Below are 15,976 nucleotides of genomic sequence, written 5' to 3'. Positions count from 1 at the left end.
TGGTATTTCCTCTGGTGGCGTGGACGTTCCCGTCCACCTTGGACGACACCACCTGTGCTCGGAGCGGCCGCACCACCGCCAGGATGCGCCGCCCGCCGCCCTCTGCCGCTTGCTGAATGAGCCGCGGGGCGCGCCGCCCTGCGCTCCGCTTTTAGAACCGGCGCAGGCGTCGCCGCCGCCGTCCAGGCATACCGCGGCGCCGCGCAGTGCCAGGGACGCTCCGACAGCGTCGCGACGCCGGTCGCACCGCTCCGCACCACGCCACTCCACAGCCACACCGAGGCGTCGCGTCCGTTCACGTCTAACTACTGTGCAGGGCTCATATTAAACGCATCAGAATCTTGCCTTCGTCCAGCAACACAAACGAGTCCGTCAATGAAGTTTATGGTGTTCATTTTCGGTTTGACATTCTAGTATCTCTGTTGCGTTCTGTGTGGTAACAATGGTGCGCTACTGACTTTAGGCAATATTTCTCACCTTCTCTGTATATGGCTGACTTAAATTCCACCAACCGCCTACTAGATATATCCGCCCAGTCCCGGTTAACACGGAACCTTTTACGAAGTATGTCGATTTCATTTCGATGCCAGTTCTCCAATGAAAACTACGATCTGACGTGTTTTGAGTTGGCGAAAATGATGCTTTGCTGACTGTAATATTACGTGTATTTTGTGCGGTATGTGGATATAGTAATTGACGCATTTCGTAAACGTGGTTGACTTGCCCCGTTATGTTTATCTGCATCGCTTCTAGACAGTCGGCAGTTTCCTTTCAACAGATGTTTCCTTACAGCTGAGAGAACCCCTTCGATGGACGCCACCAATTTTAATTTTCGGCACCGTTCCGTGCGAGCGTGTGGAGCGACAATGCTTGTTTCCGTCGCGATGTTATGGTGATCGTTTGAACTGCGACAGAGCGACGCAGTCTCGCCGACACTGCGCTCGTGAGGCGAACTCTTGGCCGGCGCCAAAGAGCGGCGTCAGAGATGCGCTGAGGACCGCGAGCGGTCAGCCGTGCCCCGACGCCGTGCAGCGCGGCTAACGCGATTCTGAACGCCCGACCGCCCCCGAGCCCTGCGCCATCGGTCGGCGGTGACACAGGGACCGGAGCCAGCCGTCGTGCCGGCGGTCACGGTCGATTACTCCGCCCGGCGACCTCGCGCGAGTGGCGTGAAGTGAGCCGACCTCCGCCATGGAGCAGCCGCAACAGCACGAGCGGGAGCAGAAGTCGCCGCCACCGCCGCCACCTCCGCCGCCGCCGCTGCCCTCGCAGAACGGCTCGGCAGCCCAGGATGAGGCGGATAAGAACGACCGAGAGAAGAGCCGGCGGCTGATGAGTGAGGCGCTACAGCGCGAGGACGAATTCCTCGAGTACCTCATGTCGCTCTCCGCCACCGCCAACGACGGAACAGCCGCCGCCCCCGCCGCGGCCGACTCGGGGTCCGCTCAGGACTCGGGGGTGGCGGAGGAGGAGGACCCGACCCCAGCCACGGGGCCTGTGAGGTCCGCCTCGGCCTCTTCCCAGCAGCCGCGGACGGCGGGGCTCGACCACCTGGACAACCTGTGCAAGCTCATGGAGCAGCTCGGTGACCTCAAGGTACGCCTGCTCTGTGTCATGCACGTTACTTCTGACTGCAATGTTCGTACAGTCTAAGCACACTCCCAAAAGGCAACACGCTAGTACCTTCATAACCTTGTAATAGAGTCCTGCATGAGCGAGTAAACGAGCACAAAATACGAGGTGAGGCGAGCACACCCTAACTGGATAAGCTGCCCGCACTAGTTCTAGTGACCGAACATAGAAGCTCAAATGGCTCTGAGCACTATGGGATTCAACTGCTGTGGTCATTAGTCCCCTAGAACTTAGAACTACTTAAACCTAACTAACCTAAGGACATCACACACACCCATGCCCGAGGCAGGATTCGAACCTGCGACCGTAGCAGCAGCGCGGCTCTGGACTGGAGCGCCTAGAACCGCACGGCCACCGCGGCCGGCGAACATAGAAGCCGTGACCGAATACGTAGCACGTAACTTCAAACACATTACACGTGTCATTATCCGTGTGAGACTGCAGCCAGTAAGGGCTTCTCATTTGCGGTGTCTCTCTGTCTGTAATCATGCAGCGGGAAGAAGCCAGTGCAGTAAGACGTAAGATTGAAACCAATGTTTACACATTGAAGAAACGGGAAGGTCTAAAAAGCCAATTATGGAGTACATTTCTGTTAGTTGAAGACGAAAACAGTGCGTCTACTGGGTACGTATCGTGCATAAACTGCTCCACATTATTCTGTTTGCAGTCGGGAACCACTCATTTAAAGAAACACAGTTGCAAGAAACCTCACAAAGATACAGCTCCTTCAGAGATACCGGCAGTAATAAAAAACTGTATTACAGCAAAGTGTGTTGCAATGTGTGCTAAAGATATGAGACCTTTTAATGCTGTTTCCGGTGAATGTTTCACAGAAATAGGCCAAGAATTAATACATCTAGGTGCGCATTATGGAGAAGTTAACGTGGCAGATGTCATGCCACATCCCTCTACTATAAGCAGACATGTCAAAAAAACAAGCTGATGCAATACGAAACAGTATAATGCTTTCTGTTATTTCGGAAGTTATTAATAAAACATGTGCTGCGACAGTTGACATGTGGACTGATTCGCACAATCAGGTGCACTATTTGACGCTTACAACACATTACATTAACACAGATTGGTCTCTTGTGAACAATGTTTTATATACAATGATGATGACATCTTAAAGTGGTGAAGCAGACATGAAACAAATCTGCCAGGCCTGGCTGCAGATTCAAGACGTATTTTATGTATCCCAGCAACAAGCGCACCTGGTGAAAGATGCTTTAGTAAAGCCGGCACGTTACTAACAAATCGCCGCAGCCAAATAAATGCGGAACGCGTTAGTGATTTACTGCTGAACAACAATAACTATAATTTTGTTTCTGTTGAAAACGGGTGCAAAGTATGACAAGTTAAGTATGTAAATGTTTAATGTTCTTTGTATGCTTTCTTTATGAAGATGGTACATTTTCTGTTTGGAAATGAGGCTCGTCCTCTATCCGCGATTGTATTGAAATATCATTTTACTTTCCAAGCGCTTTATGAATTTAGCTGTGTCACGTACCCGTTCTTGGAAACGTTACTTTTGTATCAAAAGAGAGAGAGAGGCAGAGATAAATACATTGTGTGTGTGTGTGTGTGTGTGTGTGTGTGTGTGTGTGTGTGTGTGTGTGTGTGAGAGAGAGAGAGAGAGAGAGAGAGAGAGAGAGAGGCGTTAGATTTGTAGAGTACAGTGCAGCGAGCCTTGACGAGGCGAGGTGAAATGTCTGTGGTGACCGGTCATGCTAGGTTATCCGCGTGTCCTGAATCCGGGCAACAGACATGGGGCGAGTACGTGGCCGAGCCGAGTCGTGTGGGGCTGGACGCGAGCGGCTCGGTCCCCCCGTCAACAGACGAGACGCGACCGGTCAAACATTGAACGTTGCAGCACTCTACCTTGTAACACCCCTAGCCTTGATCTTCTTCCTTTGCCTTTGTCCAACAACGACATGGTTTTTGACATGGTTAATTTTAACGGGTGGCCAGATTCCCCTCCTGTATCCGCCGCGTTAACCCCCCCCCCCCCCCCCTTCCCAGAATAGAATAGGTCTGTGAGTAGTCTTACCTACGTGCGAGTGACCGAAAGTTCTCTAAATGTTTGCAAATCGTGTAACAGAGGTGGGACTTGGATACCAGCCCGGAATCCTTCTAGTGGGATGTGGGAAATCGCCTTAAAACCACATCTAGGCTTGCCAGCACACCGAAACTCGTCGTTAATCGACTGGGCAGACTCGATACAGGACCGACACACCTACCTGTCCCAGAGGCGGTACTTCAACAACGACGGCTATCCGTGCGGGTTGTTTGTTTTAAATATACGCTTTTATCGGTCGTGAGCGTTAGTTACCTTTGTGACTAGACGTGGTGAGCTGATGTTAATCAAGAATGGCGTAAGGCGACAGAGACGCTATATTATCCCTTCCTTTCTGTGGTTATTAATTATTATTATTATTAAGTGATATATATATATATTGATTTGTAGGTGGCCAAAGATAAATGTTAAATTATGTTTCGAATGAGCGCCAAGCTCCCTACAAATTATTTCAAATTCTTTTGTCGAAATGTAATGCATGCTAAGTTCACTGACCTAGAATAAATCGTTTCTTTGAAAGTACGCATTTTCTGACGAAATAAAATTAGTGAAGCCTTGCACTTTAGTTAATTGAATAACTTGAAATGATTCTTTCTGCTCCGGCTGTGGTGATATGTTACACAGAAAAATAAATTTAAATACGCCGCGCAATGGCGGCCAGTTGTTGCCAGTCAAAGATCACCGCTGCTCGCTTCACAGAGACTGAAAAAATGCTACATAACTTCTTGCAGTTATTAATTCAGGAAGAATTGTTTGCATGGGTTCTTTAAGTAACACAATGTCCTCATTTTTTGCAAATACATTTCCACAAAGCACAAACACACTTGAATTATTCGCTACGTACGAGAACAAAAAGAACAAAAGCTACCGCAAGCGTACCTTACATACAGCATCAGAAATGATCTGACTCGAAGTGATTTTAAATATCTTTTTTTCTCTTATATATAATGACAAAGATAATAATGTTAGTTTCGAGAACGTTATGCACTACGATCTCATCTAATATAAATAATGTCTTTTTATAACATTGCAATCGATATAGTCTTTCTTTGAAGCTAATTTAATACATTTTCATAATTAATTTGTCGTTTATGTCCATATAATATTATTCAGAGTCCTTTTAATATTTACCTCAAATATATAGGCTTGAATATTTCAAAAGGGACACTATAACGCGATTGTTAACATCTCACTAAGTTTCAACGAGGTCGTGTAGTAGAGCTACGGGAAACTAGATGTTCCTTCCGCGATACTGCAGAAAGAGTTGGCAAGAATGTATATGATTGCTGGTAGAAGTGGTAGCGAGAATGTACAGTCGTAAAAGGACCGGGATCTGGGCAGCCACGTGACACGGCCGAGAGAGAAGACCTTCGTGTTCGGCGTATGGTTGCGGTGCATCATACTGCATCTGCAGTAGCAGTTTGAGCAGCAGTTGGCACCATAGTAGTGACACATAGAACTGTTGCAAATCAGTTACTTCACTGACTGCTCCGAGACAGGCGCCCTGTAGCTTTTATTCTGCCGACACCAAACCCCTGCCACTTGCGACTTCAGCGGTCTCAAGTGAGAGATCATAGATGGGCTAAGTGATGGTCTGTTGTGTTTTCCAATGACACCTGGTTCTGCCTCGGTGACAGAGATGGCCTTTTGTTAGTTAGGAGGCCAATTGAGGGCCTGCAACCAACCTTTCTACGTGATAGACACACCGGACATACTCCTGCAGTTATCGTCCGGGGTGCGATTTCGATGACAGCAGGACCACTCTCGTGGTTATCTCATGCACCTGGTTGGAAAATTATACATCAATATGGTAGTTCGATCTGTAGTGCTGTCATTCATGAACAGCGTCCCAGCTTGTGCTTTCCAATACGGTAACGCTCGCCCACATATCGCAATTGTAACCCAACATGCTCTACGCAGTGTGGACATGTTGCTTTGGTCTCGTCGATCACCAGATCTATCTCCAATCGAGCACACATGCAACATTACCGCAAGACAACTCCAGCGTCATCAACAAACAGTATTAACCGTCCCTGTACTGACCGACCAAGTGCAACAGACATAGAATTCCGTCCCACAAACTGACATACGACGCCTGTAAAACGCAATGGCTGCACGTTTGCATGGTTGCATTCGACAGTCTGGGGTACATTGATTATTAATGCACCATCATTTCACATTTGCGATGGCTTATCTCGAGCTTACAGTAACCTGTGATCTTGCCATGTTCATCATTTAAATATGTTACCAAGAGAAATACATTCTCAAAATTTCATTATTTACATTAATTATTTTTTCGTCTTGCGATTTTTTGCCCTTCAGCGTACAACAGCATCGTCTAGTACAGTCTCATTGAGCTTATGGCGTTCCACAATAGGTAACACATACATATTGTCAACATACTGATAATTGTAAAAGTCTTATAAAACCCCCAAAAATATAAGGATCAATCAAAAAGTTTCCGTTTGAGGGCGTTGATACAGCATATATGCAACGCATCGGGACTCAGATGAGGTTATATAAGCACCGACATGTTGGCAAGGGATTAGTGGGGTTTTCGTTTCTTCCCGGTGTGCATGCGGTAAATGCGGAAATGTGAACTATGACGGCGTTATTACCAAATAAGTCCAAACAGGACCAGCGTGCAGAAAACTATCGTCGTCGAATGGTGATACTGCTTCGTGATAAACCAAGTCCCAATGTTGGAAATTTCTTAATGCAGAAGTTATGCCAGCTCCAGTGAAACTCGAGCATCCGTCCTACAGTTCTGTTCTCACCCCAGGCGATTGTCACTCTTTCGGTCCTTAAAAAAAAGGCCTTGAAGAGTCGAATATTGCTGTCGGACGAGGATGTACAGCAGGCAATGACGGATTTGTTCACGCAGTGGGACACAGTGTTTTACCAATGGGGTATCTTCAAGTTTATGTGTCAGAGGAGTGATTGCCTCAGCGCTCACAGCGATTTTGTCTCACTGATATACCGTTTCTGGGTTCAAATGGCTCTGAGCGCTATGGGACGTAACATCTGAGGTCATCAGTTCCCTAGAACTTAGAACTACTTAAAGCTAACTAACCTAAGGACAGCACACACGTCCATGCCCAAGACAGGATTCGAACCTGCGACCGTAGCGGTTGCGCCGTTCCAAACTGAAGCGCCTAGAACCGCTCGGCCACATGGCCGGCTATACCATTTCTGGGTGGTACGGCATTCGAACGGAAACTTTTTGATCGCCCCTTGTATTTTTCATCTGAATATTTCTTTTCGTTAAGAATGATATGGCAAGTTTACTGTCTAGGAAGTAAAGTGACTCATGTTTGTGACTGCATCTGACACATTAGAAGGGAATTGACTTAAAATGATGAAAATTTTCCTCAGAAACCTTTCTCAGTTCCGTATGATTTAATGGATACATCACAATGGAACTTTATGATGACTACGTTTCCTTTCCAGGTCATTAATCTTTGTCATCTTGTGCGGGACGTTATATGTCAATGGTGTGTGCTACGACATTCTTAAGTGCCTCATTTTCCAACGCTTTAATGCTGAAATTGGTCAGCGGCTCAAATGAAGTTATTGAGTCGTGTTTGTTAGAAAGGTCACCATTTAAAACAGTTAAGAGGTACTAGAAAAAGGGGGAAAGTAAAGATCACAGGATAGAGGGATAAAGTGATTGAGTCTTTCATAGTCACATATTACCAGTTGACTTTCATCTCGCGATCTTCGGCTGACGTTTGTTTAATTATGCTTCTGACGCTTCATCAGCACGAGTGGTAGACATTTTCAAAGACTCAGTCTCCATTGCTGGTGTTCTGCCATTGGCAACTAAGTGTGAATCCATGACAAAGCCATCCACTCATGCTGGCAAAAGTCGATCGAATCCCGAGTCGTAAGCCAACAGACAATAAATCAAGTTAGTGGGACGTCTTACAGCATGCAAAAATAGTTTACTCGAAAGCTGAAAACTATTATGATGAAAAAATTACGAGGACATTGACTGTGACAGGTATACGTGATGGAAGCTCAGTTTTATATTGGATGTGACCTTATACGACAACGAGTCACAGGAAAGGCTCGATAATTATAACGACGTCTCCTTTAGTACCTATAATATTCCAGTCTTTCTTTAGTATTTGTGGGCACCACTCTTCAATGAAATCTATTCATACAGGTTTTTAAGAACCCTATTCGCAATAGCTTCAAGTATAAAGTGCGAATGGATACTTTCATTTTGGAAAGTAGTACAGCAATTGCAAACTTCAGCATGTAAGTGTAACTAAATTTAATTGCAAACACGAGCATGGTTTTGTCTAGCCATCATTAAGAATTGTGTTACTTAGGAACACCATAAAAGAAGTAATTGATATAAATTGGTATCCTTTCAAAGCAAAATTCGTCATTTAAAATTAAGGAGAAAATCTAATAACCAAGATCGTATTCAGTAGTATTTATTCCTGGTTACCAGTTTCAACAGATAAGACTGTCGTCTTCTGATGAAAACTCCGCAAATAGCCGAAACACGATAATCAAAAATAGTTCAAATGACTCTGAGCACTATGGGACTTAACATCTGAGGTTATCAGTCCCCTGGTCTTAGAACTACTTAAACCTAAATAACCTAAGGACATCACACACATCCATGCCCGAGGCAAGATTCGAACCTTCGACCATAGCAGCAGCGCGGTTCCGGACTGAAGCGCCTAGAACCGCTCTGCCACAACGGCCGGCAACGACACGATAATCACTTAGCTGCAGAATTCAATAAATATTAACAAAAGAGTTTGCTATAAAACTGTAGATTACTAATACACTGAATGAACTCTGTGAAGATGAGCGCACGATGACGCATTCGTGACTAACTGCTGTTGCAGCACGAAGACTCTTGCATCGGCTGTTGGCAGCCGCCCGAGCTGCGAGGCGGAGTAAGGTGACGCACGACATACGTCTCTGCTGCGGTCCTGAGCTAAGAGGCGTTTGTTTGACTGACTTGCGGGCTGCGCCACTGAGCACGTGCGGGACGAGAGCGTTTCTCTCGCAGTTTCATTGTGCTAGTGCTTAATCATGCTGGCAAAACTGTACTTGTGACACGACTAACAGAGCGATCCACAAGCCCACACAGTACGAGAGAAGTTGCAGGCCGTTTAACTCGTGAGAGATGTACAATACCATGGTTGCAGCCAACTGCTAAAAACTCTCCTCTCTAACCGCAAAAACAGCATCTTCCCTGCGTGGCCCTAGTCACAGGAAAATATGGCGTAATACAGTAGAAAATACAGATATAACTGAGAGATTAACGCTCCGTGCTAGATCTGGGTTCGTACCCAGGTCTCTGCTTTGTAAAGACGTACAGTAGTATGACGTAGTCAGCCTTATCCCACCCGCATCGTTGGTTCTGTGGAAGATTTGGAGTGGGGAGGGCTTTCTCCGAAAGGAGACATGGACTTACGTTCAACAATGCCCAAGCGCTTCCGTCCACGCATCCTTACGCAAGGCGGAAGCAGTCTTTCAGATTTCCCTTGGAACGATCGTATGCGTTCGAGCTGCACCGAAAATGTCTGGATGGTTTTCAAAATATGAGTCTGCAAGTTTTCTGTCGAATAATACGGCAACTGTGAGTATTTAATCGATTTTGTCGCGGAGTGCTCGCGTAATTTTCACACGAAAGCAGCGGACAAATCATTATCGTCATTCTTATTCACTAGCACCTGTTGGGAGGCTATATTATTATTTGAACAGTTATGAAGGCTACCGTGACCTGGTACAAAATGGTTCAAATAGCTCTGAGCACTATGGGACTTAACTTCTTTGGTCATCAGTTCCCTAGAACTTAGAACTACTTAAACCTACCTAACCTAAGGACATCACACACATCCATGCCCGAGGCAGGATTCGAACCTGCGACCGTAGCGGTCGCGCGGTTCCAGACTGTAGCGCCTAGAACCGCTCGGCCACACCGGCCGGCGACCTGTTACAGCTTGGTAGTTTAATTTTGAGAAGCAACACAGCAGTGGCAAACTTCAGTATCAAAGTGGAAGTAAATTTAACTGCAAACTCGAGCGTGTTTGGATCTAGCCATTGTTAAGAAGTGTGTTACTTACGAGCTTAATAAAAGGGGAAATGAGGTGAAGTAGCACCCTTTATGAGCAACCCCTATGATTTAAAACTGAGGAACTTTAGAATTTGTGACGAAAAGGCATTTGTTCTCGTTTTAGGGAACACGGTCACGCGTAGAAGCAGAGCGGGCCTTTTCCAATAGGTGGCACTGTATTGCTGTATCGTTCAACAACGCCCAGGCTCTTCCGTCCAAGCGTTCATATGCAGGGCGGGAGCAGTCTTTCACATTTTCCGTGGAACGACTGTATATAGTCGAGTCGCGCCGAAAATGTATGGACAGTTTGCAGATGTTGATAAAATATGAGTCTAGAAGATTTCCGTCTAATCGTAGCGTAACAGTGTGTGATTAATAGATTTAGTCGCAAAGGATGCGCTCAATTTACGCACGAAATCAGTGGACAAGTAAATACCGTCATTTTTAGTCAGTAGCATCCGTAGCGATGTACAGTTATGAAGACCACCATGAACTATTACAGTTTGATAGTTTCATTTTGAAAAGAAGTACAGCAACTGCAACTGCAACTGCAACTGAAAACTTCAGTATGTAATTGGAAGTAAATTTAATTGCAAATACGAACATGTTTTAGTCTAGCCATCGTTAAGAAGCGTGTTGCTTACGAAATCCATAAAAGAAGTAAATGACATGAGATGGTATCCATTCCAAGCACACTTCGCCATTTAAAACTGAGGAGAAAATTTAATAACCAAGATCGCATTCAGTACTATTTTTGCTGGTTACCAGTTTCAACAACTAAGACTGTCGTCTTCTGATCCTCAAAGAACTTGTTGTTATACGTATAACAAGAAGTTTCTATAGACCAGAAGATAACAGTCTTAACTGTTGAAACTGATAACCAGGAATAAATAGTACTGAATGCGATATTGGCTACTAAATTTCCTCCAGAGCAATTACGGAACGCTCCTTCTTTTCTCTAATTTTGAGAAATTCCAATAAAACTGATGAACTACAATATTCGTGAATGAAATAGATACGTTTTCGTTTTAGAAAACACTCTCACGTTTAGTACGAAGGATTTTCTCTGTATTAACCAGCCCTTACCTATGTAAACTAGTGCAATTAAGAATTAGCAAAATACACCGTGGGGGAAGTTACAGCTAGTAGAAGGAACTCTTCTCCTTGCTCTCCCAACGCACTTTGTGATCTCTCCATTAACTTCAAACTGACAGTACATTTTCGTTCGCAGTTCGCAACTCAACTTTTTGTCCCATAATCATGCATGATAACAGCTTCACATTGGGTGGAGATTAGACATTGCTAAACCTAAGGTTTGTTTTTTGGAACAGCCCCTCTCCGTCTGAAATCGAGTTCAGTGTGTTAACCACTGCACCGTTTCGCCCAGTATGGAATGGATCACGCAGGACATGTATTACGACAAACCTCGCAAAATTAACATTCTCCATCGCAACTGAATGTAACGCACAAATCAGTCATCACTGAAAGTCCGACTGTGATTCCCTTCCCTGTGTCGCCATAGATGATACGTAACTGTTTCATCCATTTACGGAAGTAGGACGTGTAAGTAGCCCAGTTGTCTCTTGCTGTGTCAAAGCAAAACAATATTTCCAAAACGTCAGTCAAACTGGTTTCTTCAAGAGAAGTCGGCGTCCCCCCAAGTACCACACGTACCTTCAGTCTGCTGCTTTTGCTGCAGGCTTTTTGCTACTAGCAAGGAACAGGCTAAAGCCCTGTCTTACCGAAACAGTGAAGCCCATGGTTTAAATGGATACTAGTACCTTCCCTGTTATGCACACAGCAAACTGTACAATGATGTGGCGTAGCTATGCGTACACCTACAGGAATCGCAGATAAAGTCATCAGACAATCTTACCGAACAGAATACTACTTTTTCATTTTAAAACTGAGTAGAAAATATTCTTAACACTTCACAAACCAAATTATACCTTCGTAAACTCAATTATCGTCTGCAATATTTGCAGAGCTGCGATCTTAGACGCGTACTGCAATCCATCCAATGTAAGTCTTCGATCCCTTGACTAATGACTTAGCTGTTTGGCGCGGACTACTTGGCTAGGATCAAAAAACGTCTCTAAGCACTATGGGACTTAACATCTGAGGTCATCAGTCCCCTAGACTTAGAACTACTTAAACCTAGCTAACCTAAGGACATCACACACATCCATGCCCGAGGCAGGATTCAAACCTGCGACAGTAGCAGCAGCGCAGTTCCAGACTGAAGCTTGGCTAGGTGATCATCCGGGACGAAGCAGATGACACACGAAGTCATTCACATCCTTCTAGGTACTCAAACGTTTTCTAAAAGTTTATAACAAAAGTAGTTGTTCTCGGCCACTGGTTTCTGTGGCTCAGTTTGGTTAAACGGAGAAGAAAGAAAAGAGAAAGCACACGTTTCTAATATGTACGGGTATTGGATATACGTCCTAATCTCCTCCTCCTACCTATATCTGTCCAACTCCTTCCTTCCGCTTTCTATGACCATTTCGTCCCATGTCCCCTCCATTTCTTATTCACCCCTCTCTTGTGCTTGAGCCTTGTTTATTGCTGCTGCAAATTCAGATTGTGTAGCAGTACTCTAATCAAAAGCTGATCAGCCAAAAGTATAGCTTTACTGTTTGCTAACAACTTTCACCATTCTGTATTACACTGAAGAGCCAAAGAAACTGGTACGACTGCCTAATATCGTGTAGGACCCCCGTGAGCTCGCAGAAGTGCCGCATCACGACGTGGTATAAACTCGCCTAATTTCTGAAGTGCAGGGTGAGCACAATGTCTTACCATGATTATAACAATTTATTATAGAATAACTGTTTGACATAATAATTTACATTTGATGCCGTTTCATAGGTCTGGAAAGGGGAGTAATGTCCCGATCGGTGGATTGGAAGGAACAGTCCAACACCCTGGCCACCCCGCTCTCCAGACATTACGCCCCTTGATTTTTTTTTTCTGGGGCTATATCAAGGACAGAGTCTTCGTCACACCAGTTGCTGACGTCGACAGACTGAAGGCTAGGATACAAACTGCTGTGGGCATAACTGTGACAGAACACATGTTACGAAACACCTGGCGGGAACTGGAATATCGCCTCGACATTCTCCGAGCTACCAAGGGAGCACACGCTGAGATTTACTAACGCAAGTGATCTTAAAAAAAAAAAAACTAGAAGTCGTAACACTAACCTGTAACGGCATCAAATGCAACTTATTACGTAAAACGATTATTCTGTTATAAATTTTTATAATCGGGATAAGACTTAGTGCTCAACCTGTAGTGCTGGATGGGACTGATAACATGGATCCTGCAGGGCTGTCCATAAATCCGTAAGAGTACGAGGGGGTGGAGATCTCTTATGAACAGTGCATTGCAAGGCATCCCAGATATGCTCAATTATGTTTATTTCTGGGGAGTTTGGTGGCCAGCGGAAGCGTTTAAACACAGAAGAGTTTTCCTGGAGCCACTCTGTAGCAATTCTGGACGTGTAGGGTGTCGCATTGTCCTGCTGGAATTGCCCAAGTCCGTCGGAATGAACAATGGGCACGAATGAACGCCGCGCGGTTAGAGGCGCGATGTCACGGATTCCGCAGCCCCGGGTATGGTTGTGTGTGTTGTTCTTAGCATAAGTCAGTTTAAGTAGTGTGTAAGTCTAGGAACCGATTACCTCAGCCCTCAGCAGTTTGGTTCCTTAGGAATTCACACACATTTGAACATTTGAACATGAATGGATGCACGTCCATCCGGTCGAAACAATTTGATGCGAGACTCGTCCGACCAGGCTACATGTTTCCAGTCATCAATAGTCCAGTGTCGATGTTAACGGACCCAGTTGAGGAGTAAAGCTTTGTGTGGTGCAGTCATCAAGGGTACATGAGTGGGCCTCGGCTCCTAAAGCCCATGTCGATGATGTTTCCTGTGCGGCTGGTCCCGGCGGAGGTTCGAGTCCTCTCTCGGGCATGGGTGTGTGTGTTTGTCCTTAGGATAATTTAAGTAGTGTGTAGGCTCAGAGACTGATGACCTTAGCAGTTAAGTCCCATAAGATTTCACACACATTTTAACATTTTGTTGATGATGTTTCGTTGAACGGTTCGCAGGCTGACACTTGTTGATGGCTCAGCATTGAAATCTGCAGCAATCTGCGGAAGGGGTGCACTTCTGTCACGTTAAACGTTTCTCTTCAGTCGTCGTTGGTCCCGTTTTTGCAGGATCTTGTTCAGGCCGCTGCGATGCCGGAGATTAGATGTTTTATAGGATTCCTGATGTTCACGGTACACTAGTGAAATGACAGTACGGGAAAATCCGCAATTCATCGCTACCTAGGTGATGCTGTGTCCCACCGCTCGTGAGGCCGACAATAACACCACGTTCAAACTCACTTAAATCTTGGTAACCTGCCATTGTAGCAGCAGTATCCGATCTAACAACTGCGCCAGACACTTGTCTTAAACAGGCGCTGCTCACCGCAGCGTCGTTTTCTGACTGTTTACGTATATCTGTATTTGAATATTATGCATGCCTATACCAATTTCTTTGGCGCTTCAGTGTAGAAATATATTTATATATTATCTACATTAGAAATAAGTAGCCTGTATGTGTCCATATTTTTATTACTGTAAAGTGCAAAAATTAGAAATAAATCGGTCGTATACTTTTTGAGATTTTTAAGAACATTGTTTTACCTTACATATTACATGTATACTTCTATATATTAAAGTGTATACAAAATGTCCACCCGAATGTTCACCAGAGTGTTGTGTAAAAATTTGAAGCAAATAGGTCAAGAACTTTTCGAGATTTTTGATAATAACGTTTCCTCCTTATATATTACATGTTCATTTAAATACTTAAAATAGTGATATTAAAACACGCGCTAATCCGAATGCAACGTTGGCCTATTATCATTAGGTATGTATTACGTGCTGTGCACTAATAGGTACACAAAGAGACGCGCGTATTCAAATGCAACGTTGTGTCAAAATTTGAAATCAATTGGTGTAGAACTTTCGGAGTTTTAACATTTTGAACAAACGAACATTTATATTTTTATTTATATAAATGTAAATGTTCTCTTGCTCAAAATCTTAAATCTCCGAAAGTTGTTTTGAAATTTTGACACACTGCTGCATTCGAATACGGGCGTTTTTACGTTCCTGCTGGATCGCATTGTGGATATACAGGGTGAGTCACCTAACGTTACAGCTGGATATATTTCGTAAACCACATAAAATACTGACGAATCGATTCCACAGACCGAACGTGAGGAGAGGGGCTAGTGTAATTGGTTAATACAAACCATAAAAAAATGCACGGAAGTATGTTTTTTAACACAAACCTACGTTTTTTAAACGGAACCCTGTTAGTTTTGTCAGCACATCTGAACATATAAACAAATACGTAATCAGTGCGGTTTGTTGCGTTGTAAAATGTTCATTACATCCGGAGATATTGTAACCTAAAGTTGACGCTTGAGTACCACTCCTCCGCTGTTCGATCGTGTGTATCGGAGAGCACCGAATTACGTATGGATCCAAAGGGAACGGTGGTGGACCTTAGGTACAGAAGAGACTGGAACAGCACATTACGTCCACATGCTAACACCTTTTTATTGGTCTTTTTCACTGACGCACATGTACATTACCATGAGGGGTGAGGTAAACGTACACACGTGGTTTCCGTTTTCAATTACGAAGTGGAATAGAGTGTGTCCCACTGGAAACGCGTCGACGTATGTGGTATCAGCATGATGGTGCACCTGCACATTCCGCAATTAACACTAGGCTGACCCTTGACAGAATGTTCGACGGGCGTTTCATAGGACGTGGAGGACGCATGAATTGGCCAGCCCATTCTCCTGATCTTACACCTCTGGACTTCTTTCTGTGGGGTACGTTAAAGGAGAATGTGTACCGTGATGTGCCTACAACCCCAGAGGATATGAAACAACGTATTGTGGCAGCCTGCGGCGACATTACACCAGATGTACTGCAGCGTGTACGACGTTCATTACGCCAGAGATTGCAATTGTGTGTAGCAAATGATGGCCACTACATTGAACATCTATTGGCCTGACATGTCGGGACACACTCTATTCCACTCCGTAATTGAAAACGGAAACCACGTGTGTACGTGTACCTCACCCCTCATGATAATGCACATGTGCG

At 44.8% G+C, this 15,976-nt stretch overlaps 1 protein-coding gene across 1 annotated transcript in view; it reads left to right on the top strand.

The window, feature by feature from the left end:
* Positions 1 to 1,191: 1,191 nt before the first annotated feature.
* Positions 1,192 to 15,976, top strand: part of LOC126455953 (homeobox protein Hox-A3-like) — a 53,597-nt gene continuing 38,812 nt past the window's right edge. The window contains exon 1 of the mRNA XM_050091710.1: positions 1,192 to 1,596. Within this exon, the coding sequence (XP_049947667.1) occupies positions 1,192 to 1,596 (405 nt within the window). The remainder of the gene's footprint in view (positions 1,597 to 15,976) is intronic.

The sequence above is a fragment of the Schistocerca serialis genome, chromosome 2 (genome assembly GCF_023864345.2).
Source record: "Schistocerca serialis cubense isolate TAMUIC-IGC-003099 chromosome 2, iqSchSeri2.2, whole genome shotgun sequence".
In the NCBI taxonomy this organism is placed as follows: domain Eukaryota; kingdom Metazoa; phylum Arthropoda; class Insecta; order Orthoptera; family Acrididae; genus Schistocerca; species Schistocerca serialis.
The sequence above is the reverse complement of the archived record's forward strand: the minus strand, read 5'-3'. Positions and strand labels throughout refer to the sequence as shown.